Source organism: Sapajus apella, unplaced genomic scaffold (genome assembly GCF_009761245.1).
Source record: "Sapajus apella isolate SASKATOON/1434 unplaced genomic scaffold, GSC_monkey_1.0 scaffold49, whole genome shotgun sequence".
Classification (NCBI taxonomy): domain Eukaryota; kingdom Metazoa; phylum Chordata; class Mammalia; order Primates; family Cebidae; genus Sapajus; species Sapajus apella.
This window is the reverse complement of record NW_022436989.1, coordinates 4,951,429-4,979,047: the sequence shown is the minus strand read 5'-3', so window position 1 is coordinate 4,979,047 and position 27,619 is coordinate 4,951,429. Positions and strand designations below refer to the sequence as shown.

Genomic DNA, 27,619 nt, shown 5'->3' with positions numbered 1-27,619 from the left:
ACTTTTTCACCTTGGAGTTCTACTTTAAGACACACATGTCTAAACACATAGTGAATTTTACCTGGCTGAATTACTGAACCACCCCTAAAACCAAACTCAGTATCTTTCCCCTAAAATTCATTCCTCCTCCTGGCTTTCAAAATTTTTCCACCACCCAGACTGAAACATGAAGTGATCTTCCTTTTTGAGATTGGTGCCATTTGCAATTACCAATGCTCCTCGACTTATGACTGTGTTACATCCCAATAAACGCACTGTAAGTCAAAAATATTATAAGGCAAAATGCATTTAATACACCTAGACTACCAAACATCATAGGTTAGCCTAGCCGACTTTAAACATGCCCAGAACACTTACATTAGCCTACAGTTGGACAAAATCATCTAACACAAAGCCTGTTTTGTAGTAGAGTGTTGAATACTACACATAGATGGGTGTTTTGTCGACATGATGAGATGTGAAAACACAAAACATAAGAGCATCCAGAAAAATGCTGGCAATGCAGTACACTGTAGAGTATCTACTGTACATGTTGTGATCACATGGTTGACTGGGATCTGTGATTTGCTGCTGCTGCCCAGCATCACTAGGGAGTATCATACAGCAAATAACTAGCCCAGGAAAAGACAAAAATCCAAAATTTGAAATACTGTTTCTATTGAGTGTGTATTGCTGTTAGGACCATGGCAAAGTTAAAAAAAAAAAAAAAAAAAAACATCATTACATTGAACTATTGTAAATGGGAGACCATTCATAACTGGTTTTTCCACTTTTGTAATTCTCCTTTAGACTCTCAGTACCCAATGCCTAACCCTTCCAGCTGCCCTAAGACCAGATTCTTCCTATTTAGAGATGTTGAGAGACTATATAAGTTAAAGACAGAAACTGCTCTGGGAGACATCTGAACATGCCCAAAAGTGAACTCCTGACCTCTCTCAACCCTGCTCCTTCTCCTGACAACCTCTGCCCATGGCTTTCTGTATCTCAGATAATGACACCTCCAATCTTTAAATTGCCCACACAGAAAACCCGAGAATCACATTGGAGTCCTCTCTTCTCTGACATCACATTTACTGCTTCTGCAAATCCTGGTGTTTCCACTTTAAAAACATAACCAGTTTCTGATAACTTCTCACCACCTCCACAACCTCAGACTAAGCCATCGTCTCTCACCTGATGATTCCAAAAACCTTAGAACAGCTTTCCCCTGCCCCTAACTGCAGTCTGTTCTCAACACAGCAGTCAGAAATCTTCTTAAAATGAAGATCTGCAACGAAGTTCTGCAGTGTTTCAGTTCACTAAGAATAGAAGACTAAGGCCTTTAAGTGATCAGCAGGTGTCCTATGTAATCTGACCCTCCCACCCACCTCACTGGAGTTTCCGACCTACTTCCCTAGTATTCTTTCAGGCTACTCTGCCAGTCACCCTGGCTTCCCTGCATTTCCTCAACAATGCACTACACTCTTTCTGCTTTAGAGCTTTTTGTTAAGCTGTGCCCTCTGCCTAGCATTCTTTCCCCCTCACACATCCACACAGCTGTCTACTTTAATCATCCTATTTAATATTGCAATCTGCACCCCTTACCAAGGACCTTCCCTCCATCTTATTTGCTCCACTTTTTATTTTCCATAGAATGTTACCATTTTCTAATATTGGTGATGAAGTTTTTTAGTATCTTTTTTGCTTAATGTCTTTTCAACAAATTGTAAACTCCACTCACATATTCTTAGCACTTAGAACTATGCCTGACACATAGTAAGCAATACATATTTTCCAAATGAATGGATTCTGATAGTAATAATCCAACAAAGAAGGTAATTTTGATGATACTAAAAGATAATTTCTGGAGCAATCTTCCTGTGTAAGCAAGAAGGGATTAAATTTACTGGACAAGTAAAGAGGTAGATCTAATCAGGAGTATAAATAGTTTAGTGATGAAATCAAAGAGAAGATATAAGGGCCCAAATGAAATTAGGAGTATAGAAGCAAGGAGAAACTAATAGAAAGTCAATGAATTAGGATGTAAGGCCATCAGAAATAAGGTTGCAAAAGGATCCACTGGGCTCTGAAAAAAAAATAAAAATATATGAAATAGTACTCCAGGAAAATGGAAGTACAAACAGACTAGGGAAATATGACGTGACTGCTGAGTAGCATTAAGGACCAATCTGAATTTAATAATGAAGAATTTAAAGTAATAACAGAGATCATGATTGTCTGTCTTCTCCCAGATATATTCAGCTGCATGTGTACAGGTGAGGAACATAAGAAATGAATTTAAGCAAGGGTGTATTTTAACCAAGTAAGTCTGTCACAGCAAGAAAGCAGAAAAGAATAGAGGAGTCAAGGCAAGGGAGTAATTAGGATAATCCACTAAGAAATTTAAAATGGGTATAGAGGGAAGTGAGAACCTGGGGATGTGTAAGATAATGAAAAGGTGGTAGAATCAATAGGTCACAAATTCTATTATAACACAATTAAACTTTGTATGGCAGTGTTAGATATTTTTTAAATATGAAAGTTAAAAAATACCAAATATAGTACTTAATTAAAAAATAAGCAATAAAAATACTGTTCATTTGAAAGATATAAGTTTTGAAATATCAGACATTATACTAATTTATACTAACAAAGAGCCAACCAATTCCTGTGACTGACTCTGCCCATCTGTCTGATTCTCTTTGAAGCCCACTGTTCCTCACTATATCTTTCTTTTTGAATCTCCTATTAAATTTCCAGCCAGTGGTTCACTACATTGTCCTGCATGTGTTTAACAAATGTTAATTTGGTCTTACAGCTACATTACTTAAAAGGAATTATGTGCACAATTCTTACAGCACCTAGGACAGTACCAGCACACAGGAGTATACAATAAATACTTGATTACTGGGCAACTGATTGACTGGCTTTCGAGTAAACAATGGAGGACAGACACTTAAAAGAGGGACAGGCCCAAGAGAAATACTCAAGAATAACCTTGGGGCACAGAGAAACACAGCAAAGAAGCAAAGAAAGAATGCCCAGTCTGAGGTTCACTATTTTAGTTTTACTTCAGGTTCCCATGATGGTGACAGAAAGTAATTAAGATAATGGACTTTGAAATCAGAGTAAGAAATTCAAATTCAGGCTCTAATACAATCAGCAGTGTGATCCTCTTCAAAGTATTTTGTATCTAAGCCCTCAGGTTCATCATCTCCAAAAGTGCTATTATGAATTAACTATTTTCAACACTATACCTAAATGAAGTATAAATGCTATAATTTAAAGAACTTTTCAACACTAGAATTTTAGAAGCTACTTAAAATACTGTTATCAGATTCCAAATATTAATTACTATAATTTATAAGCCCTCGAAAAACAATGATGAAAGATATTACTTTAACTACCATTCTCAAGCAGATCACTGAAAAGGAACGGCTTAGAAAATAATAAAATATTTGTACTTATGTATGGAGTGGTTTAGAAAAATATTAGAATATAACATAATAAGTAGTTATGCACAACTTGACTGTTCTTACTAAATTTGCTAAGTATTCACGAACCAAATGACATATATGAAATGTCAGTTATGGGCCAAGCACTATGCAAAATTCTGGGCACACAAAAATTGAGTAAGAAACTCTGAGTTCACAGCACACACCAAACTTTATTAATCATTCTACTCATGTAATTATAAAGTAGTAATTTACTCATGCTATAAATGATTTAATCAAATCCTTGTGAACCCTCTAGTTCAACAAAAATAATGTTACATGTAATTACAAACAAACAGTATAATAGAAATAAACCTCTTATTTTATAGGTCTCAGTATGAAATACTCTACAAACACATTCGATTTCTAAATAATACCCACTAAACTGAGATTGTAGAAAAGAAGGGCAGTTACCAAGATATTCCAGTGATAGCCGGATCACTACCCAGAAAATACCAGTGTCATAGGATTTGTTACTGTACCAAACAAATGTAACTTAAAAAGCTAAATCCAAATTCAAAAAAGTTAAAAATCTAAATTACCATGTTAAAACCAGTGATCCAGTAAACAGAAAAACTTTGAGTTGTTGCGTGTTGACCATAATCAAAAACACATGATTCTTAAAGGAAATGGTGGTTAATAAATGGATTAGCCAATACTTCTTTAGAAGCATATTTTCCTTTTGGTTATGTAAAGATTGCCAAAACAAGGTAGGGCAATTTAAATTTTAAAAACAGAAGTAGAAACTTTGGACAGAAATTCTAAAAAGCTACTAACCAAATGATTTTCTATGATTTTTGGAATCATTTAATACATATCAATTTAAATTTTAAAAACAGAAGTAGAAACTTTGGATAGAGATTCTAAAAAGCTATTAACCAAGTGATTACCTATGATTTTTGGAATCATGTAATATACCCATGCCGCTAAATGTTCTTATACAAAATCCCAGGCAGCTAACTTTTATTAAAACACATGATACTTTTCATTGTTGTTACACTGGTACTTATATTAGATAGTTATACACTAAACTCTCCTGAGCAACATGAACCACAAGCTGAATTTCAAACGTTCTGCTTACTTTACACCATTCTGAGCCACAGATGACAAAGTTTGCTCAAAGCTGTAATTACTCTGCAAACCTGAAAGCCAATTAGAGGGACTGCAACATGTCAAATCAAGAAATACATACACTAAAAAAAAATGTTAGAGATCATCTGTTCGGATTTTATTAAAATGTTTAAAGGTTTCATTTCTACCAACCTCTTTAGCTATTTAAACACTAATTTTATCCTAAAATAAATTCTACTAACATCCAATGTGAAAAAACAAAGACATAACAGATTCCATTTTTCATTAAATCACATAATGAAATAATGCTGGCTCTGAGTTATGATGACCATAAATCAAGTTTATTTTTCAGGTCTTAAACTATGACGCACCATGGAGATTCTTTGAAGGGAACAAAAAGCATTTCTATTTTCTGTTTAATGTTTTCACTAGGGGCAAAAAAGCATAATGCCCATTTAAGACACTGTACATCAACCTTAAAGAGATTCATTTAATCTACTGAGTAGAAGGTGACTTAGGTGAGGCAGGTGTCCTGGTAGGGACCAATCCCAGCAGCTAACTGTTGCGTGATCACGACATTTCGGGCACTGCACAGAGTGGTGCATAAATCTTATTTAATCCAAAAGACAAACCTAAAAGATGTTATCATCTTCCATTTTATAAATGAGTGAATTTACGAGACTCAAGACAATAAATAACTTGCCCCAAAACACACAACTGTGAGTCACTACATAAGGATTTATTTCAAGTCTATCACAATCCCAATCCCATACTCTTCTGAAGAGAATACAGTGCTAGGAAAAATGCCTTAAAAATCAGTAATCATCTGTCAAAGCAATAGGACTGTCTGTTCTCTCTTCTCTGTCTTCTCCACACCTTCCCTGTGCTTGGCCCTTCTCCCATCTGTGATACTTTTTCTCATATAAGGAAATCCAGGAAAAGTTTTAACTAACAACAATGTTTGAGCAGGAGAGGGCTCCATTGTGTTGGCCTCTGGTTCTCTCCACAGTATAGGGATGGACGTGAATGAGGATTGTCCCCTAGCAGGATCCTGATCCTCTACATCTAGTTTCTCTAGGTAGGAGTAATGGGAGGTGGTTTAGAATGAGAAGCTGAAGGGAAAGAAAGTGGTAAGGATAGCAGAAAGGAAGGCAGGAGAGTCTCTGGGTTCTTTCACTGCTGGCTCTCACATTCTGCAATACTAATGAAGTTCATATTTTAAAAATGTTCAATTACTAATAATGGAAAAGTGATCTGCAGACTTGCATCAATCCAGCTTCACATTTCTAGTTATTTTTGTCTGAACCATTTGCCTGTTTATCATCCAGACTCAACATACCTCTCTCCACATAGGAAAGAGGAGAGAAAACTAAGTACTTACATTTGATTCCATAATACAAGGAGTTCAATAAACAAGAGGAGGAAGACTGGGTTACTAACATTACATTTCCCTCTAGAAGATGTTTTTCACTTTATGATCCACATTCCAAATTGTGACATTTTAATTATCATAAACCACCATTCTGGAATTAACATGAAATACTATTTACGAGCTTGAGTTGAATGTGAAATCATGATATGTTAATGTGAACTTCTCCTAACACATTTTTCTTTTATAAATATGGTCACTACAGATACTACCATTTACCAAAAGCACATTTACAGAGCCAATATTTTCCCTATCAACATTTCTCTATCTTGTTTGCCCACAGAATCCTGCCTCTAATTAAACAAACATACACCTCAAGAGTCTTCTGGAACAACTGTTCTCTGCATACCCACTGCCTACTTGAAATTTCAAATAAAAATACTGTGGTCATTTTGAGACAATAGTTAACATATAAAAATGACGTGAGACATTTACTAACAGAATTATAAGACGGCTGTAAACATCTAGTGGACTCAAGGAATTAGGCATGTTGATTTTTTGGCTTTGATTTTCGTTTTTGCAGTATAATAGCCATGGACTTTTAAAAAATGTAGTAAAATATATATAACATAAAATGAACCGTTTTAACCATTTTAAGTGTGTAGCTTGGTGACATAAGTAAATTCACATTGCTATGTGGGCAAGTTGGTTTTTAAACATATTTCTTGATTTACTTTCACTATATAAATCATCCATGCTTAACACAGAAAAGTTCCTAAGTATAGGCAAAATAAAAATACTCACAATCCTATCATTCAGATATAACCATTATGAATGTTTGAATACATACATTTTTAGACCTTTTCTAAGCACTTTTTAAAATAAAAATGAGACCATAATTGAGATGACATTATGTGTTTTGGATATTTTCCATTTCAGTAAAGATGTACATCATTATATTTAATGGTGGTATAAGACTCCACTGTACTCATATACCAGAGTAGAGTTTATTATAGTTATAATGCATGAAACAAATAAAAGTCAATTATTCAGATGTACACAGGATATCTAACCATTCATTACATAACATGTTACTGAATAACATGTTAGAATTTGAAAAATAATTATGAGCACTATTTCTAAGAAAAGCTATTTACATTTCAAACAGGATGATGCTGGGATATAACAAAATTTTTAAAAAATCCAACAAGAGTGTACATTAGACTGAAAATTCCCTTAGGGGAAGGTCCATACTATTTGATTTCTGGTACTACGCCTAAACATCTGGTCTGAAATAAATAAATGAACAGAATGACTAACACACTATGCCAATTTATCTGTGCCTTGGCTAACTGAAATCAAACATTAAAAAATAGCTAAAAGATCATCTACCCCTAATAAAATAATTGATTCAGGCAAAAATCATTACTGCCAACATGTCAAACCACAAATTATCTGTCAACCACATGAGGGAAGCTTAAGTTTATAATGAAGAGATGACACCGTCACCACCATAATCCAGTGAACAATGATAGCATTATTAACAGTTGGTCAACCAAATATTAGGTACCTCTCTTGACATAATGCAATATGAAGTACACAGACTCACCAAGGAAACAATCTTGATAAAAATTCTGAACATGAATCTGATGGAATCTTTAGATCTAACTGCCTTTTACAGTAAATACAGAGGTAGAGGAAAAAGTTAAATGACCTCTCATAGAAACAATCAGCGAATTCCAGAAGAGAGTACTTTTGCAGGACAAATGACATAGTTTCTATAATAAGTGAATGTACTCAAAAATGGGGTAAGGAGACTAGTCTAATACTCTGCTAGACTAGCAGGGACTTAAAAGATTTAAAAGAATCAAATGCAATGCACAGTTCTCCTTAATGCATTCTGGTCTAAACAAACCAGTTTTAGGCAACAAGTGGGAAATCTGAATATGAATTTGTATTTGGTAATTCTAAAGAATAGTTTTATTAGATTTGATTGTGATACAGCTTTTTAAAAAAATTTAGGCTGGGTGCGGTGGCTCACACTTGTAATCCCAGCACTTTGGGAAGCTGAGGCGGGCAGATCATGAGGTCAAGAGCTCAAGACCATCCTGGTCAACATGGTGAAACCTCATCTCCACTGAAAAATACAAAAATTATCTGGGCATGGCGGCGCATGCCTGTAGTCCCAGCTACTTGGGAGGCTGAGGCAGGAGAATCATTTGAAACCGGGAGGCAGAGGCTGCAGTGAGCCGAGGCTGCGCCACTGCACTCCAGCCTGGCAACAGAATGAGACTCCATCTCAAAACAAAACAAAAAAATTTAGATTCAGGAAGTACATGTGCAGGTTTGTTACACGTGTATATTGTAGAAAGCTGAGATTTGGGCTTCTAGTGAACCCATCACCCAAATAATAAACACAGTACTCAATAGGTAGTTTTCGGGCTCTTGTCCCACCCTTCCCCTTTCTAGAATCCCCATTGCCTATATTTCCATCTTTACGTCCCTGCGTACCCATTATTTAGCTCCTACTGAGATTAACTTACAATTTAAATGCCTCGAGTTTCCATCTGTACCAATGAGATAATTTCTACTCATATATCTTCAAAGTGGCTTACCAGTGCATACATAACATAGTGAAATAAATAATAAACATATACATAGACCAAGACGAAGATTCAAAGTCACTTTTTGTTTGAGATGGAGTCTTGTTTTGTCACCCAGGCTGGAGTGCAGTGGTGCATTCTCAGCTCATTGCAACCTCTGCCTATCATTTTCAAGTGATTCTTCTGCCTCAGCCTCCAAAGTAGCTGGGATTACAGGCAACCGCCACCCTCACCTGGCTAACTTTTTGTATTTTTAGTAGAGACAGCATTTCACCATGTTGGCCAGGCTCATCTTGAACTCCTGAATCCGCCTGCCTCCACTTCCCAAAGTCCTGGGATTACAGGCGTGAGCCACCGCACATAGCCTTACATTATTCACTCTTCACGGCACTTGTATTCAATGCTGCTCCTCCTCTGCCTAATGGCCCCAGTTCTTCTCCTTCATTTTGCTGGTAAATCACTCAAAATTATCTACAAGGCTGGCCCTTGTTTCTCATGCCTTAACCAATTAGCTAAATTGTGGTTTCCACCACTCTCTTGAAGCCTCCTTTTCATCAGGTGTATCTTTCTTGTTCTTATTTTCATTTCCTTGCAGCATTTGATGTTCTTGGCTCCCTATCCTTTGAGATCCTTTTCCCTGACTTCCATGACACTAACTTGCCTGGTTTTACTACCATCTCATACCATTCATGAGTTCTTCTTAGGGCCTCTACTTCCAAGTGGAGTTGCTCTCTTAGGCTCAGACCTTTCTGTTATGCTTCTATTTTTTGACCATTTTCCCCAGTAAATCTACACTTAATTAAACAATATTTGTTAAGTACCCAGAGTGTATCAGCCAGCAACCTAGGCATTGAATAGCAGTGAACAAAACAAAGTCCCTAATTTTCATAAAGCTTATATTTTACTGAGGGGATGAGTAGTCAAACAATAAATAAGCGAAACAATTAATTTATAACATAGTAGGTGCTTGTAAATAATATGAAGAAAAATTAGGTCATTGAGGTAAAGTGACAAGGAGGTAATATTATTTTAGAAAGATTAATTAAAAAGGATGTCTCTAATGAAATAAGAGGCCAATGCAGATTACATACAGGAGGCTTAAGCTACCTAGAGTGAACAGTAAGTGCAGACTCACAGCTGGAGAAATCCCACAGATGTATTTGTGAAATAGCAAGAAGTCCAGTGTAACTGGAGTCAAGTAAGTTAGGAAAAAGGTAGGAGATGAGGTCAGAAAGATCTTCGAGTTGGTAAGGACTTTGGGTTTAATTATAGACGGGCTTCCCAGTGGTCTTGCATAACTGACACCTGATGTCTGATGACTCTCAAACTTGCTTCTTCAGTACTAGCCCTTCTCATCAAGCTTCATCCCCATGTGGCAAAACTAGCATCTCCTTTGAGGCCCTATACTCCCTCATCCTCAAGATATCCAAAAGCGTTTTGTTTTTTGTTGTTTTATCTTCCAAGTTGAAAACTACTATACCAGCATAGTTTTTCTATTTTACTTCCATATCATTTTCCTAATCACCCAAGAAACACTTCCTCAGTCATCTTTGACTCATTCTTCTCTTGCAACCCTCATGGCTAAGCCACCAACATTCCTATTAACACTTTGTTCATTATGACTCTTGCAATCATCCTTCCCACCCCCCCCCCCCCCCCACCGCAGGCACCCAATCTGGATGTCAAAATCCCTATCACTGGATCACTGAAAAGACCTCCCAGTGGTCTCCCTTTTCTACCCTTCTCCCTAAGTTGCTCTACATACTACTAATTAGATGAGTCCTACCCAAATTCTTAATCTATATGTCATTCTCTTCAAAAATATTTTCGTCTGCAGGACAATGTTCAAATACATTTCTTAGCCTGACTTTCAAAGCTAGTCATAAGGAAGCCTCATTAATTAAAACAAAAAGTTTGAAACTGTATTCCTCACTGCCAAGCTGCGAGTACTTTCTGCTAATAAACATGTCTCTTCACTGTCCCCTAAAAATTCTGATTAACTTCAGGATTTAACAACTCATGCTGTTTCTCTCACCTGAAACACACTCCCTTCCTTTTTACTTAGATTCTAGTCACTCAAGATCTTCTTATTCCAATTCATACTCCCTATCCCTGAAGATCTACACTTACTATTTATATCCCATATGCCGGTACTTTATCATATGCTGTGATTTACTTGACTGTTTTGAGTGAAACTCCTTAACTATAAGCTTCAAGGAATTTGGAATACTTCTCATACTTCTTTCATATTCATCAAAATCTAAGCACATACAAACTGAAAAGTTTCAAGAAACATTTCAGAAACAATTTCTCATAACTTTTCTCATAACTTTTTTTCTCATAAAATATCCTCCATATTTTAAAGCTCACACTCTTTTAGGAAAAAAAAGTTTAAGATTTCTTTCCACCCAAAACCTGAGATAATTATTTCTTCAAAACCTAAATTGCCTGGTCAGATCCAACGGCTCACACCTGTAATCCCAGCACTTTGGGAGGCCGGGGCAGGAGGACTTCCTGAGGCCAGAATGTGGCCAGCATAGTGAGATGCCCTATTTACTTTTAAATAAACTTTTTAATAATAAAGATGACCTAAATCACCTGGTTTAGACCACCTCTAAGATCAATAATAAGTATTTTAAAAGAATAATGCATGTTTTAAGCATATATATGTTTAAATAACTCCTAATAACATAAAATATATATAGATATACATTTTTTTTGCAACCTAATCACATTCTTGATTTTGGAGCAACAGCTCTAATACTTGAGATATGTTTCTTTCCATAGGAAAAATAGAAAGGATTAGATGTAAATAATAAAGGATTTTTTACCCCTTGGAGAAAAGTTAAAAGGTAGGCCTACTCATCCAGAGTAAAGCACTGTCCAAATAAACAATGAATTGTGAAGGATTATAAACAAACCCATTAATTCCATTAAAATCAAATACAGGCCAGGTGCAGTGGATCACACCTGTAATCCCAGCACTTTGGGAGGCCAAGGCAGAGAGGATCATCTGAGGTCAGGAGTTGGAGACCAGCCTGACCAACACGGAAAAACCCTGTCTCTATTAAAAATACAAAATTATCCAGATCTGGTGGCACATGCCTCTAATCCCACCTACTCGGGAGGCTAAGGCAGAAGAATCAGAATCGCTTAAACTGGGGAGGCAGAGGTTGCAGTGAGCTGAGACCATGCCACTGCTTTCTAGCCTGGGCAACAAAAGGGATGCACCATCTCAAAAACAAACAACAACCACAACAAATCAAATATAAAAGCTGGCCACAGTGGCTCAAACCTGTAATCCCAGAACTTTGGGAGGCCAAGGCAGGCATATCACATGAGGTCAGGAGTTAGAGACCAGCCTTGCCAACATAGAGAAACCCCATCTCTACTAAAAACAAAAGAAAACAAAAAACTTGGCCAGGCATGATGGTATGTGCCTGTAATCCCAGCTACTTGGGAGACTGAGGCAGGATAATTGCTCTAACTCAGAGGATGCAGTGAGTCGAGATCATGCCATTGCACTCCAGCCTGGGCAACAGAGCAAGACTGTGTCTCAAAAAAAAAAAAAAAAGACGTTTTTGGAAAGTAGTCTCTAACTTCTTTAAACTTTAAGGGGAAGGTCTAGATGTGTTTTCTTTGCATTCAGGAATTCTAACTCCAAATAAGGTAGCCAGGCTTTGAAAGATGGCTGCAACCACAGACATAAAGAGGTCTCTTGAGTCTTTACTACAGCAAAAATAACAGCAGCAACAAAAACACTTCATTTTAAAATCTGGTTTAATTGACAGATTGCAAGCTAAATGAAGTAAAGTAAAACAATCAGTTCATTCACTGATCTCTAGAAGAATAGGGGGAAAAAATCTCATCTTCAATCTTTGCCAATTTAAATCAGCAGGAAAATTTTGCTTCCCATTATATCTTTCATTTCTTACTTAATCTTCTCAGTCAAGTTCTAAAGTATGTTCATTTCCAGTTCACAATTTTTTAAAAAAGGAAGCTATTTAATGTTGAAATCACTTATTCAAAATCATCAAGCCATTAATATGGTAAAACTGAGTCAACTCGAGGTTTTCTAGCTCTAAATTCATGTCTCTTTTTGTATCACACAGTTTTTAGGATGTTGGTTGCTCATGAAAGGAAATAAAGGTTTTTTTCTAATAACCTTTATAAAACAGTTGACTCTTGGAAAACACAGGTTTGAACTGCGCAGGTCCACTTATACATGGAATTTTTCCAATAGTTATACCAAGTGTGCCTGTCTCTCCTGCTTTTCCCCTTCCATCTGCTCCACACCTCTTCATCTCTGCCACCCAAGACAGCAAAACTAAGCCCTTCTCTTCCTCCTCCTCTTCAGCCTACTCCACATGAAGACAATGAGGATGAAGATCCTTATGATGATCCACTTCCACTTATGAATGGCAAATGTTTTCTCTTCCTTACAATTTTCTTAACATTTTCTCTAGTTAACATTATACAGCATATAGTACACATAATACACAAAATATGTGTCAATTAACTGTTTAGATTATTAGTAAAGCTTCTGGGCAACAGTAGAATGTTAGTAGCTAAGTTTGGGGGAATCAAATGTTATAACATGGATGTCTGATTACAGAAGGACTGAAGTCCCTAACCTCTGCATCGCTCAAGGGTCAACTATATTTCACTTTCTAGTTTTATGCAAATAAATTGATATAAACAGGTGACAGAGAATTGAAATATTTTTCCCCAGAGAAAACTGACCCATGTTTTAGTTAGTAGTCATGCATCAAAAGTAACTGCCATCTACATTGACATTATATTGAAAAGCACCCAACAAACTCTGATCATATAAGACAACAAAGTTCTTTTAAGTGAGAGATAAGCTGTCAAGTATTATTAAACTGCGTCATAACTTCCTTATAAAAGTTATATTTGAAAAATCTGTCAATATCAGATTATTGGAACAAGGCTGAGAGCACATTTAAGTAGTCATTGGCCAAAATGTTAAAAACCTAATATGAATTAGCATGTAACTAAAGTTGCCTGGAGTCTAATGTCAGAACCTGTTCAGGCTTGTCAGTCTAAGCCAACTTTGCTGATTAAGCAGTCATAATAAAATAATCTGTCTATTAAAAAAAGCCATCAAGAGGTAAAGAAGAGAGATATAACTTCCTAAAGAATAGAGATATAACACAGAAATATCAAACAATTTATGAGGCAAACAGTAAATCTGTAAATAATTTAACAAAAATATTTTAAGAAAATGTTCCACAAGACTAAATTCCACAGGACTAATGTTAAGTTCAAAGGAAACAATGCACATGAAATAACGCTGTAAAGAGTATTAGATGTTTATTTTTAATTACAAGAATACCCTATAGAGACAAAAACTTTATCAGTGTGCTTTTGGAAGCAGTAACTGTTGCTGGTTGGATGATTCAGTTATCATGAACTATTCTGGCAGGTTTCAAAAGCAGTGCCATTTTAAAACATTAAAAATGTCTAAAAATGCAACCATAGTAATAGATTCTGAGTGCATGGGTTGGGGGGTGAGAGAGAAAGACAATGACAAATTGGTCTAAAAGGACACTGAGACTTCATAGTTGGAAGACTATTGTGCTGACAATTAGTAACAGAGGAAGCAGAGCACAAAACAAATGAATGAAAAAAGCTGAACTTGCAATGAAAGACCTTATTATAGTTCAGAAACATTATTGTAATAAAGGGGCAATGTACTCTCCTCTATAAAACTTCCAAACAGGCACCCTAGTCTCTTTTCTCTTCCCCTGCATTTCATTTTTTCATTAGCATCTGCTTGATTATGTATTATTTCCAACCCAAAAGAAAGCCTCTGTATCTTTCCTAAATTCCAAGGCTTAAAGGTCCTTCTTCCTAATGTGGCCTTAGGCCTCATTTAACTTTACTCAAAGTATAATAAATGTTTTTAAATAAAAATAAAAATATAGAGGTGAAAAAATCAGAAAGCCAGTAATTTGGCATGTATCAACTCAGAGAAAGCAATAAAACATGTCCCTCAAGTTCAGTTTGTTAAAAATGCAATGATTCTGCCTCTAAAAAAATCAGTCTCTCTCCTGTGACTTCTATGACATAATTGGCAAAGTAATACTGAAATCTTCACATACTAGTGAATCATCTGCTTTAAGCTGCCATTTCTCTAAATGGAATTATCCAAAAGCTCTCAAATACATCTTCATGTACTAGTCAAGAATAACAAGATCTGATCCATGATACTGACAGACAGACTAGTCTAGAGGCATGGAAAACCCGTATCTTCTGAATTGCCCACACTAGAAGACCTCTCACCTCAAGGCCCTAATGTAAGGTACTCAGGGATCCTTTAGCTAAGTAGGAATATGAAAAATCACTGGTTTGGAAACTTAAAAGCTGTGGGTTTATCTCCCAGCTCCAACTCTGAAAGAATTCCTTGCCACTGGGAAATTCCATGAGCCTACTTTCTACAGCTATAAAATAGATTGTTTGTCCTTCAAGGGTGTTGGAGGGAAGATTAAATATACCTTACTAACACACACATATGGGTGTGTATGTATGAGTATATATATATGTAAAGTATGTAGCACAATGTACTCAACAAGTGGTAATTTATTACTATACTACTCATCAATACACTCAATATTTCAAGAAATTATCTGCTGCTGACAGGCAAACCACTGAATTAGAAGAAAGGACTTGAGAGACAGAGCCTTCACTCTAATTCTGTCACTCTACAGATGACAAAATTCTCAGTCCCAGGATAGTTAAGCAACCAGCTCAACAATACATAATAAGGCTCTATCAAATTTATCAGCCACCCATCTACCACATCTATATTTTTTCCTTTGCTCTAGCAGAAAAAAAGTATCACTATTATATAAATTCAACTCTTGACAACAATAATAGTCCACTATTAACCCAATGGGTGATAACTGGCATAGCACTAAATTTCTGTGGGTAATGACTACATATTACTTGAAGAGAGCTGTCATCTCTGAACCCCATATATGATTAAATGCATTCAAACCAGGTGTTAGATCAGAGTTCAAATCACAGTTCCACCATGTACTTGCTTTGAGGCTCTGGGAAAGTTTTCCAATCTCTCTAAGTCTCAGATTCATCATCTAGCTTTTTTTCTTTAAGTAATAATATTTCATGTTGTTCATGTGATAACAAAATGCAATTACACAAATAAAGCACCTTGTAAAAAGCAGGCTCTTTAAAAATATTAATTTTTTCCCTAACTTCCTTAAACCGTAATTGTCCTCCTCATTTCTGATTAATTATAAAATGGGATTAAAGCACCAAATATCATGGACATACAATCATCTTTCTAATTACAATTTCAAAAACTAATTACACAATCCTTTCTCTAGAAACTAAGTATTTAAGTTAAAAATGGCACACTAAAAAAAAATTCAACAAATAAATCAGGTAGGTACCTACATTCAACTTAACCAAAATAATCTATAAATTTAATAAGGTCATAAATTAATGTCAGAAAGATATGCAAAAAGAATTATTTTTACCCTTCAGATATAGAAGGGTGTCATGGAGGAAAATGCTGAAATCAGTAATAAGATAAAACTGTACACGGATCCTCAGCTCAGTATCAAAGGCTAGCTGGTGTTGGTGGCACTACACTCAGTAAATTTTTATCTGAAAAACTGAGATATATAGAGCTATCAATAATTAATTGCAAAAAATATATACAGTAAATACACTACAGTTGCCTTACCATACACAGGCTGCAGGTGGTGATCCTCCTACCCCACCCTCCACTTCCCATCCACAATACCCCAACTTCTCTACATAAAAGGCAAATTTTTAGAAATTAAATATGTAAAGAGATAATGTACCCCTTTCCAAGCTATAGTGTAAAACCTTTTGAGCTTAATTTTTTTAAAACCTGTAGGTAGGATTTTAAAATGGAGTGTTTATTTGTGTCAATAAAATGATTTTATATTCTACCAGGAGAGAAGAATTCTACTAGGAGAGAAGACGCAATGTTACTACAGACACTGCAAATAAAATACGAGGCAAGGTAACAAACAGGGTAGCTAGTGCCTAGCTGCAGCGTCACTGAGAAAACAGTGTCTGATACGATTTGGGCATTCTGCTAAGTACTTCAAATACTATATTTATTCCTATCATTCATTATTTCTCCTCATTTGATATTTTTCGCTCTATACAGGGATAAGGAAATAATATACCATCTGGAGCCTTCATTCATTTCTGAGGATTTTTTACTCGCTTACTTCAATAAGATAAAAAGAAATTCAGCCAAAGTTTCTCAGTAATAATTTTTCAAATGAATGCTATTCTTGTTACCTGGAAAGTAACTTTATCTTTCGAAATTTTACTATTTCTCCAAACAATCACAATTTCCAAAGAAGCTTTTCTTCACAATTCAGTCTTTAATGATACCTCCTTTTCCTAAATTTTAACTGCATATATTAATTGCAAAACTTACTTCAGAACTTAGCCATAAAACATCTCAAATTACCAATTCCAAGGCTTTGTGGCATATTTTTGCTACTAGACTATAAATTCTTCAAAGCCAAGGGCTAGATCAAGTATCTATGGAATAAGAAAATCAACAGAAAATTCTAGGTTCGCTGTGGTAGACATGGGTTCATGCTGTGGGCTAGGCCATTTGCCAGATAGTGGCCTAAGCAAGTCATATAACCTCTCTGAGTTCTTTAAAATGGGGAACATAATACTTACCTCACAGTGTTGTTGTGAAGATAAAATGAGATAACATATGTGAAAGGGCTTGGTACATAGTAACGCTCAAAGAAAGGTTGGTTTCCTTCCTTATTTCCTTCTTTTTTCCCCTCAGTACCTGGTACAATGTTGAGAACATAATAACCCTCAATAAAAACTTTCTAAATATTCATTAGAATTTAGACTTCCGAAAAAATATATTTAAATATTTCGATGACTCCCATGTTTCCAAATTGTGTTACTTTAAGTCATACACGCATACACACAAAGTAGTAAACTTCAAAACACAGCAGGTGCAAATGGTTGCTATTTGAGAAGACTAGAAAAGAAAATCAAGGAAGGAGTCAGGTATTTAAAAATAATTGGGTGGTACTAATTACTTAAGTACCTATCAACAACTAATAGTTGATTGCTAACCTTAGAAAAAGTTAAGTGGGGGCGAGGGGGAAGGCAGATACAGAGGAAAGGAAGGAGAGAAAAAGAAAGGAATAAAGGAAGGTGGTCATGCTGGAATCTCTTCTATGTCCTCTATATAAACTATTGAAGCTGATCACTACTTGCCTGACTTCCTTTAAAAATAATCCCCACTGCATCCTCCACCTTTCAAAAAAGGAGTAATCTAGGAAGCAAATTAATTTTAATTTTTTCTCCAATGGATGGGATCTTCTTCAACCAGTGAGAAAAATACTAATGGATTACTTAAAAAAAAAAAAAAAAACTTCTGACAAAAAAGGGGGCAAGAATAGTCACATGTTAGTGTGACTTCCTCAGCCTGCAGAAGCTTTGTCTTCCAAAGGCTAGGGTTTAAAGAATTTGGTCCACATCCAGGTCGTCTTGCCCTCACCACAAACCCTAAGTCTTATCCAAAGGTTTTATTTTTTTAATCAATCAATATATGTTTATTGTATATTCTTTTTTATTGTATAAATGTTTTTTACTTTTTTTATTAAAGTTCTAAGATACATGTGCAAGAACGTGCAGGTTTATTACACAGGTATACATGTGCCATGGTGGTATGCTGTACCTATCAACCACATTAGGTATTTCTCCTAATGCTATCCCTCGCTTAGGCCCCCACCCCCTGACAGGCCCTGGTGTGTGATGTTCCCCTCCCTGTGTCCATGTGTTCTCATTGCTCAGTTCCCACTTATGAGAACATGTAGTGTTTGGTTTTCTGTTCCTGTGTTAGTTTGCTAAAAATGATGTTTTCCAGATTCGTCCATGTCCTTGCAAAGGACATGAATGTATCCTTTTTTATGGCTACATAGTATTCCATGGTGTATATGTGCCACACTTTCTTTATACAGTCTATCACTGATGGGCATTTGGGTTGATTCCACCTCTTTGCTATTGGGAATAGTGCTGCAATAAACATACGTGTGCATGTGTCTTTGTAGAATGACTTATAATCCTTTGGGTATATACCCAGTAATGGGATTGCTGGGTCAAATAGTATTTCTGGTTCTAGATCCTTGGAATCACCACACTGTCTTCCGCAATGGATGAACTAATTTACACTCCCACCAACAGTGTAAAAGCATTCCCATTTCTCCACAACCACTTCACCATCTGTTGTCTCCCAACTTTTTAATGATCACCCTTCCAACTGGTGTGAGATAATATCTCACTGTGGTTTTGATTTGCATTTCTCTAATGACCAGTGATGATGGGCCTTTTTTCATGTTTGATGGCTATATAAACGTCTTCATTTGAGAATTGTCTGTTCATACCCCTTGCCCACTTTTTGATGGGATTTTTTTTCTTGTAAATTTAAGTTCCTGGTAGATTCTGATTAGCCTTTCTTCAAGTGAATAGACTGCAAAAATTTTCTCCCATTCTGTAGGTTGCCTGTTCACTCTAATGATATTTTATTTTGCTGTACAGAAGCTCTTTAGTTTAATTAAATCCCATTTGTCAATTTTGGCTTTTGTTGTCATTGCATTTGGTGTTTTAGTCATGAAGTCTTTGCCCATGCCTATGTCCTGAATGGTATTGCCTAGGTTTTCTTCTAGGGTTTTCATGGTTTTAGGTATTGCATTTAAGTCTTTAATCCATCTTGAGTTAACTTTTGCATAAGGTGTAAGGAAGAGGGTCCAGTTTCAGTTTTCTGCATATGGCTAGCCAGTTTTCCCAACACCATTTATTACATAGGGAATCCTTTCCCCATTACTTGTTTTTGTCAGGTTTGTCAAAGATCAGATGGTTGTAGATGTGTGGTGTTATTTCTGAGGCCTCTGTTCTGTTCCATTGGTCAATATATCTGTTTTGGTACCAATACCATGCTGTTTTGGTTACTGTAGCCTTGTAATATAGGTTGACATCAGGTAGTGTGATGCCTCCCGCATTGTTGTTTTTGCTTAGGATTGTCTGGGCTATATGGGCTCTTTTCTGGCATTCCCTTTGAAAACCTGCACAAGACAAGGATGCCCTCTCTCAACACTCCTGTTCAACATAGTACTGGAAGATGGAAGTTCTAGCCAGGGCAATCAGGCAAGAGAAAGAAATAAGGCGTACTCCAATAGGAAGAGAGGAAGTCAAATTGTCTGTCTGCAGATGACACGATTGTATATTTAGAAAAACCCCATCATCTCAGCTCAAAATCTCCTTAAGCTGATAAGCAACTTCAGCAAAGTCTCAGGATATAAAATAAATGTGCAAAAATCACACGCATTCCTATACACCATGAATAGAAAGCCAAATCATGAGTGAACTCCCATTCACAATTGCTACAAAGAGAATAAAATACCTAGGAATACAACTTACAAGGGATGTAAAGGACCTCTTCAAGGAGAACTATAAACCACTGCTCAAGGAAATCAGAGAGGATACAAATAAATGGAAAAACATTCCATGCTCATGGATAGAAAGACTCAATAGCGTGAAAACTGCCATACTACCCAAAGTAACTTACAGATTCAATTCTATCCCCATCAAGCTGCCATTGACTTTCTTCACAGAATTAGGTGTTACTTCTTTAGCCATAGTGATGTCTTCTTTTTTGGCCAGAAGGAGGCCATGAGCAGGGTTTGGGAAATCTACCTCACTTTGTTTAGTCATAAGAAAGAATAGCCCCAACTAATCAAAGTCCTAGGCATTAAAGGAAACTAGAAATTTTTCTCCAAACAAACAATAGCATTTGGCCTCAACTACAAGAGACTGTTGTAAGCAACTTCTCTGAAACCTGTAAGACTCTTTAAAGAAAACTCAACAAAGTGGTTTCCTCCTCACTCCAATGGAATTTAGTGAAAGAAGTATGATTGCCAGTTAATTCAGCAAATATTACTAAGTACCTTCTATCTTATGTTAATATTATTTGGATAGCATTTTACAATGTACAAATAGTTTTTAAATATATTATCTCTTTTTTTTTTTTCTTGAGACAAAGTCTTGCTCTGTTGCCCAAGCTGGAGTACAGTGGCACAGAATTTTCCTGCTTCAGCCTAAGTAGCTGGGACTATAAGCATGAGCCACCAAGCCTGGCTAATTTTTGTATTTTTACTAGAGATGGGGATTCATTACGTTGGCCAGCCTAATCTCAAACTCCTGACCTCAAGTGATCCACCTGCTTCAGCCTCCCAAAGGGTGAGCCACACCACCTGACTATATGATCTCACTTGGTCCTCACTGTAAGCTTGTGAAGAAAGTATTATTAGCTCCATTGTTTAAAGATGAGCAAAATGAGAATCAGAGAACTTGTGTGACTTGCTCAAGGTCACACAGCTAGTAAAGTAGCAGAACCAAGACCCAAAGTCAGGTCTTCTGACTCCAAGTCCAATGTTCCAGTATAATGCTGTGGGACATTTTTAAAATGGGTATGCACGGTCATTGTCTTCCACAAGTTTACCATTCCCTTTGATTCTAAATAAGCCCCCAAATTGCTGATATTCTGATGAAAAAGGATCAGAAAGTAAAGACAGTAACTAAAAAGACTGGCTTGGGAATACAAATCAGGAAAGGGGTGGGAGGCTGTGGAAGCTACTAGAGAAGAGGAAGAAGGCTCTAAAACAGAAATCGGAGCAGGTCACCTACAGTGTTATAATGAAGGAACTGTTAAAATAGTGAGATTATTTAGTAAGAAACTCAGATGATACACACAAAAAGTTATGTTTATAAAAGATGTAACAGTGATGAAATCTTTCGGAGATGCAGGGGGTTGCTTTCACCCATAGGAGCTAGATTTGAAACTCTTGATTGCCACAGTCATTTCCATTAAGATGGGATTACACTTTTTCTGTTTTTTCACTTTTGTTGGGCAGAATAAGGAAAAAAGTATGAAAGAGTGGACATTTTGTGCAGTTTTTGTTCTTTTCAAATTGGAGTATGAATTGGAGTGTGAAGGAGGAAATACGTGATACTGTTACATTATAATTTTCTTAAAAACGGTCTCCTTTTAAAATAGTTTTTACAAAGGTTTTCTCCATTCCCAATTCTAAACTTGGTTTAAGGTTAAATTCTGCACATATATGAACATAACGCCACCTACAAAAATGGAGGCAAGAAGCAAAATATGATTAAATTTATGGTAATTTACTTTTTAAAATAAGGCAGCTATTCCTTACAGTGGGATACACCTATTAGCAGATGTAACTTTCCATTTGTCTAAAAACAGTATAGCATAAAGAAAGACAAATATCTAAGGTGATAGATTTATCAATTATCTTGATTTTCATTATATGAATGTACCAAATAATCACATGTACCCAAAAGTATGTATACCTAATATGTATCAATTTAAAAAGTTTAAAGAAAGTACATCAAGAAAAAAAAAAAAACACTAAATCTTCAAGTGATAAAATAATTAAATGATCTAAAAATCATTAAAAACAAACACAGGGTTAGAAATCTTGTATGTAATTAAACCTGACCAGAATATAGCAAATGTATGTTAAAAAGAAAATGTAGAGAACATTAAGGAGTAATAGAAGGAAAAGATATAGGGTATAAACATAGTTTATTACTTTGGCAAGTGTTTAATTGTGGATATACATTAAAAAATAATTCAGCAGCTTCTTGTGAAAAATGAAGAACGTCTGACATTCCTCTAAGCAAGGACATAGTATTTGCAAAGAAACTTTTTTTGAAGATGAATCTATCCTATATATTGCTTCCAAATATTCCAGAAAAGATAATATTTGAAGGTTAACAGACTGATTAGGAGACTTAACATAATTCAGAAAGGAACTGATGAAGAGCTGAGCTAGGATGGTAGCAGTGAGATGGAAAAGGATGAGGACTAAACAACAGCTTGCTGACTGACTCATGGCCTGTTTGTCTAAGGATGTAACCCCTCCACTGCACACTATAAAGAAGCCCTTTAAAAAAAAAAAAAAAATGAATACTGATTTGGAAACTGGATGGTCAGAAACTTCATCAAACTGATATTCAAGGCTTTCCATAATCTGATTACTAACTCTGAGCTTTTTTTCCTCCAATATATATTTTCCATCCATCTAGGATATTGCCTATCCCATTAACAAAACAAGCTACTCCTTAATACTTGCCTTCATTTGTTTGCTTATGTTGTTAATCTCACTGAGAATGTCCTGTCTTCCAAAATCTTAAACAAACCCTTTTCTTCAGGGCTCATGTTAACCTCATCTCAAGAGTGAATTCTTAGTCACCCTTGCTAACACTTACCTATTATTTCTCTCAGCTTCTACAGGAGCTACCTTCTACAGAATTCATTTTGGCAATTCATCCCATTTTTCCTCCCACTGCTGTATGTTCTATGTGAACGTCTTCCATAGTCAATGGCAAATTCTTACATATAAAAATTGTATTATATACTCCTTTCACTACCAGGTATGGGTTTATAATGATTAATCAATTCTTCAAAAGTGAATTATTCTGATCTGTCATTCATGTACATTTATATAGTATATATTTATACAGTCTACAGTTTTTCTAGAATTACAAGATTATGATTCTAGGTTGTATTATCTGTTATATACAACTAAGAATCAAGTCATAAGCTTTTTCTCTATCCCCATGTATGTCCACCACTAGAAGTATTGATAGGAATAAATTGATTTTTCTACATATTTAAAATCTGTACATAGTATTTGCTCAAAGATTTTTTTTTTTTTTTTTTTTTTAAGAGACAGGGTCTCTCTACGTTGCCCAGGCTGGTCTCAAACTCTAGTCCTCAAATGATCCTCCCACCTTAGCCATGTGAGTAGCTGGGATGAATAAAGATGTTCGTTGGCAGGTTTAAGTCCCATAATTTCCTTACTTTCAAAGAGAGAGAGAGAAAAGTCAGTTAGAGAGTAAGTATTTTGGCCATGCATGGTACCTCATGCCTGTAATCCTAACACATTGGGTTGCCAAGGAGGGGATCACTTGATGAGCCCAGGAGTTTGAGATCAGCCTGAACAAAATGGTGAAATCCTGCCTGCACAAAAAAATTAGCCAGCTGAGGTGGCATGCAGCTGTAGTCCCCTCAATTCAGGAGGCTGAGGTAGGAGGATCGCTTATACTTGGGAGGCTGAAGCTGCAGTGAGCCATAATCATGCCACTGCACTCCAGCCTGGGTGACAGAGATCTTGTCTTAAAAAATAAAAAAATTAAGAAAAAAAGAGTAAATAGTTCACATCATCTTTTAAAATTGGGCTTAGAAATGTAGAATGACCTATTTTTTAAGAAGGGACCGAAAAAGAATTTTCAGAGAAGAAAAGAATACTCGTCAGGGTGGGCCAATATTTGCAGCATAGAAGAAAGAAGTAGAATTCTAGAGAGGCTTCTCAGGACACATTCTCTATTCTCTTCTGGTTTTTTTCTTGGTCACTCGAGAATTTATTATAAGTTGTTTCAATGAAGTGAATAAGGGAGGAATACACACTGCAGTGGGATAAGAAGTGAAAACAATGAGTATAAGACTATTTTTTTGAAAGATTTAAATCAGAAGGGAAGCAATTCAAAACTGAATGAAGACTGGAAATTCTCAAGCCCCTTACAGTTCTCACAGTTCTTATACTCTGTTTTTGTTCCATATAAATTAAAAGCCTATTCTTGTAAAATATCATTAAAACCCACATCGATTAAATATGAAGTAATATCTTTAATTCTCAGAAAAATAATGGACTCAAATTGTAGTGACTAAAGAGATATACATATATACAACATTTCCCAACGTACTTTAGAAATACCTTGCAAAATTATCTTTTAAAAATGTATTAAAGGAGACTACGGCAAAGCGAAAAGCAATAGCAAAGTAACCCTCTCTTGCACCAACTGCTCCTTCCTTAATTCCTCATAAAGACATTCTTCACTGCTCTCTGCCTGGAATATCCTTCTCTAATCTGCTTAACTACTACTCACTCTTCGAGGGCCTGCTCAAAGTCCACCTCACAGAATCACAGAATGTCAGGGACGAAAAGGACCTTACAAATCCACTGAATCCAAATATTTCCAACATGCTGATGAAGAAACTAAACGAAGATCAGAGTTTCAGAGAATAACCTGCCCAAGGTCATATTATTTGCAGCCTGTGGCCAAGTTGGAATTTGAACTACTTCTTCAACTAGTACCCATTTCACTAGAGTCATTATTTCCTCATGTAATTCTTATTTACAGAATTTAAGATTGCAGTAAGTCAAGCTTTAGTAATAATAAATTTTTAAAAATGTATTTAGTGCAAGATTCATGTTAATAATACTTTGGAAAACTAAGGAGCTGATCTATAACTTTACTTGTTAGTTTGAGTCAACTACAGCTACTTGATTATACATGATTACAGATGTCAAATAATATTTATTTCAAAGATAAATAAGCTGACTGTCAGTCACTAAATAGGATCCTTCCCCAAGAGTGCAGCATTTATTTCAGCCTCTGCCAGTGGAAGTGTTGGAGCAGATGTTGGCAGACTGTGACATACAGTATGTCTTTAAAACTCGTTGGGGTGTGAAATTTCATAAGGTCAAAAAATGCTGCATTTTGATCAGCAGATACAGGAATTCTGTACTTTCATAAATTATTTCTGAAAAACCAATAACATTTGCTAGTCAAATGGATAAACTAAAAAGCTACACTGGCTTTAGGTAGGGCATTTAGATAATATATGCTGCTTATGTTCTAAAAGCTAATCTCTATCACTTTAAAGTAAATGTTCACCCAAAAAGTCTTTTAAAATGAAAATGTGTTCTTAAGTCAATACAAAATATAAGACATGATTTCAGTAGACAATAGGATTTAAAAAATAATTTTCTACTGAAAGAAAGCCATTCTTATCTAATAAGCATTTTGGTGGAAAAAAAAAAAAGATGTTTTCCTTAACTAACACACATAATTTATAGTGATCTCATTTTAAAAATATCTATGTAAGAATCCACTGATATAAACAGAGAAAGGCTTTTCTAAAGTTAGTATCCTTATCATTCAAATGACTTCACAAATCTTTTAATGCTTTGGTTTATTGTTTTAGCTTTTTCTTAAAAAAAAAAATACAATAGCCATTCTAATCCACTAACAAGGGCTAACCTGAACGAAACAACAGGAGTATAAAAAGATTGGAGCTTTTATAATAGTAAAATGAAATTTTATCAAAGACTTTTATTTTCTTGAATTTTTACTGTTGCATTTTTTAGCTTCAAATTTCCCTTATATCTTTTTTCCCAAATGTGGCTTACAGATAACATATGACCAAAATCAAAATTAAGGATGCTGTCTCATTAAATATTTTAGCTTACTAATACAGACTAGCCAGATCTTAGATATGTTTAATTTAACGTAACTTAAAACACGTTGCTTCTAAATTAACACAGAAGGATTCTCTCATTGATTAATCAGTAAATTTAAGAAGTCGGAAGTGCCTGGTAGTAACAATAATCATTGTCATTATCATCATTGTCTTCTTTCACTTTATTTCATGCTATGTTCAAGCAAATACAAAATTTCTAAGTAAGTTTTAAACATTTTTGTTAGATATTTGTAAGGAAGAAAAATTTAACTACAAACATAAAATCTCCCCAGAAGATTTCTAATGTAAATCACCTGTTTCTCATCATATAATCAAAAGAGCTAAGACTGTGAAAGGAAACTGATTAAAATGCATTAAGTACCACAACATCTTATAACCATGCTCAATCTAACAACCAAGTTCAAAGGTCCTTGTTTTTATTTTATAAAGAAAATACTGAGGTACATATTTGGAGAACTGTATTTATCACATTCAAGTTCAAAATAAAAATATTAAACCCTATTGCATTGCATAAGACCACATATTATCAATAATCACTATGCTTAGAAATTAAAATTCTATCAAAGCTGAACATTTCTCTATTAAATATAAACCCAAACTTTTTCTTAGGTTTCTCATATATCCTAAGTTATCTGACACATAAAATCATAAAAATAAATACAAGGTGAATCAACAATTATAATTAACTTACTTGCCACTGAAAAGTTGTTGAGGGGATAAGGTAAATCCACATCTTGAGGTTTCTCTTTATATCCTATGAATGAGCCATCTGTCTTCAAAAGGAAATATCTTGGCCTCCAGTTTTTTATATATTCTCCTACATGAGGAAAGCACGCATGTTAATGCTGAAAAAAATGAACAGCAGCTTTTATGCAAAAAATAAATTATGGTACAATATATGTCCTACAACACTGGCCTTCAAAAATTTAGTTACGCAATTTTCTTTTAACTGAGCTTACAAAGAAAATACATAAGCCTACAATTAAGATTCAATAAAAACCCAAACATGTTTTGTTTTTAATGATTTCACACTTTGATAATTCATTTGCACCATTATTCCTTCAGAGAATCATCTGAGTACACATTTTGTGCAGTTTTTCATTTTATCAGATGGTTGTTAGAGCATATTTTCAGCCGTTTTAAAAAGCCTTGGTAAATCAACCACACAGTATCAATGCATTTCCATTAAAAACACTTATCATAAGAGGGGCAAGAAATAGATGTTTTTCTTCCACTAATTGTGTCTTTTTTTTTCCCAAAGGGAAAAGTCTATTTTCATTAATAAATCTTGACTGCAACTTTTTTAAGCAACATTTTATTGTTCTTCACAGAAAAATAATCTTTTTGCAATTCTGTTCATAAGAAAACAAAAGAACATGGGTTAACAGGGCTTTCACCCCACACACAAACTCACACATACACGAAATAGTAACTGTTAAGAATATATGGTACAGTGCCAAGCACATAATAGTCAATAAGTGTACACTTTATTAGAATTTAAGCTATCACCTCGCCTAATATCAAAATGCATGTTTTTAGCAACCACATTACCATTTGCTTACCTACTAAAAGACAACTCTTAATTTTAAGCAACAGACGTGCTCCATGATGCTACAAGAGATGGAAAGCTATCTGGTCTTGATTCAGTTCCCTACTGGTTATTTCTACCTGATGATTAAATCTCAAA

The 27,619-nt window shown here is 35.3% G+C and overlaps 1 protein-coding gene across 8 annotated transcripts in view; it reads right to left on the bottom strand.

The window, feature by feature from the left end:
• Positions 1 to 27,619, bottom strand: part of AKT3 (AKT serine/threonine kinase 3) — a 331,186-nt gene that overhangs the window by 156,746 nt on the left and 146,821 nt on the right. For 6 of the 8 annotated variants that reach the window (XM_032242409.1, XM_032242411.1, XM_032242408.1 and 3 more), the window contains one exon: positions 26,624 to 26,749. The exons of 1 other annotated variant lie outside the window; for it this stretch is intronic. In XM_032242409.1, the coding sequence (XP_032098300.1) occupies positions 26,624 to 26,749 (126 nt within the window). Of the gene's footprint in view, positions 1 to 17,237; positions 17,356 to 26,623; positions 26,750 to 27,619 lie in introns of all 8 variants that reach the window. One more of the 8 variants, XM_032242417.1, reaches the window with a different exon arrangement.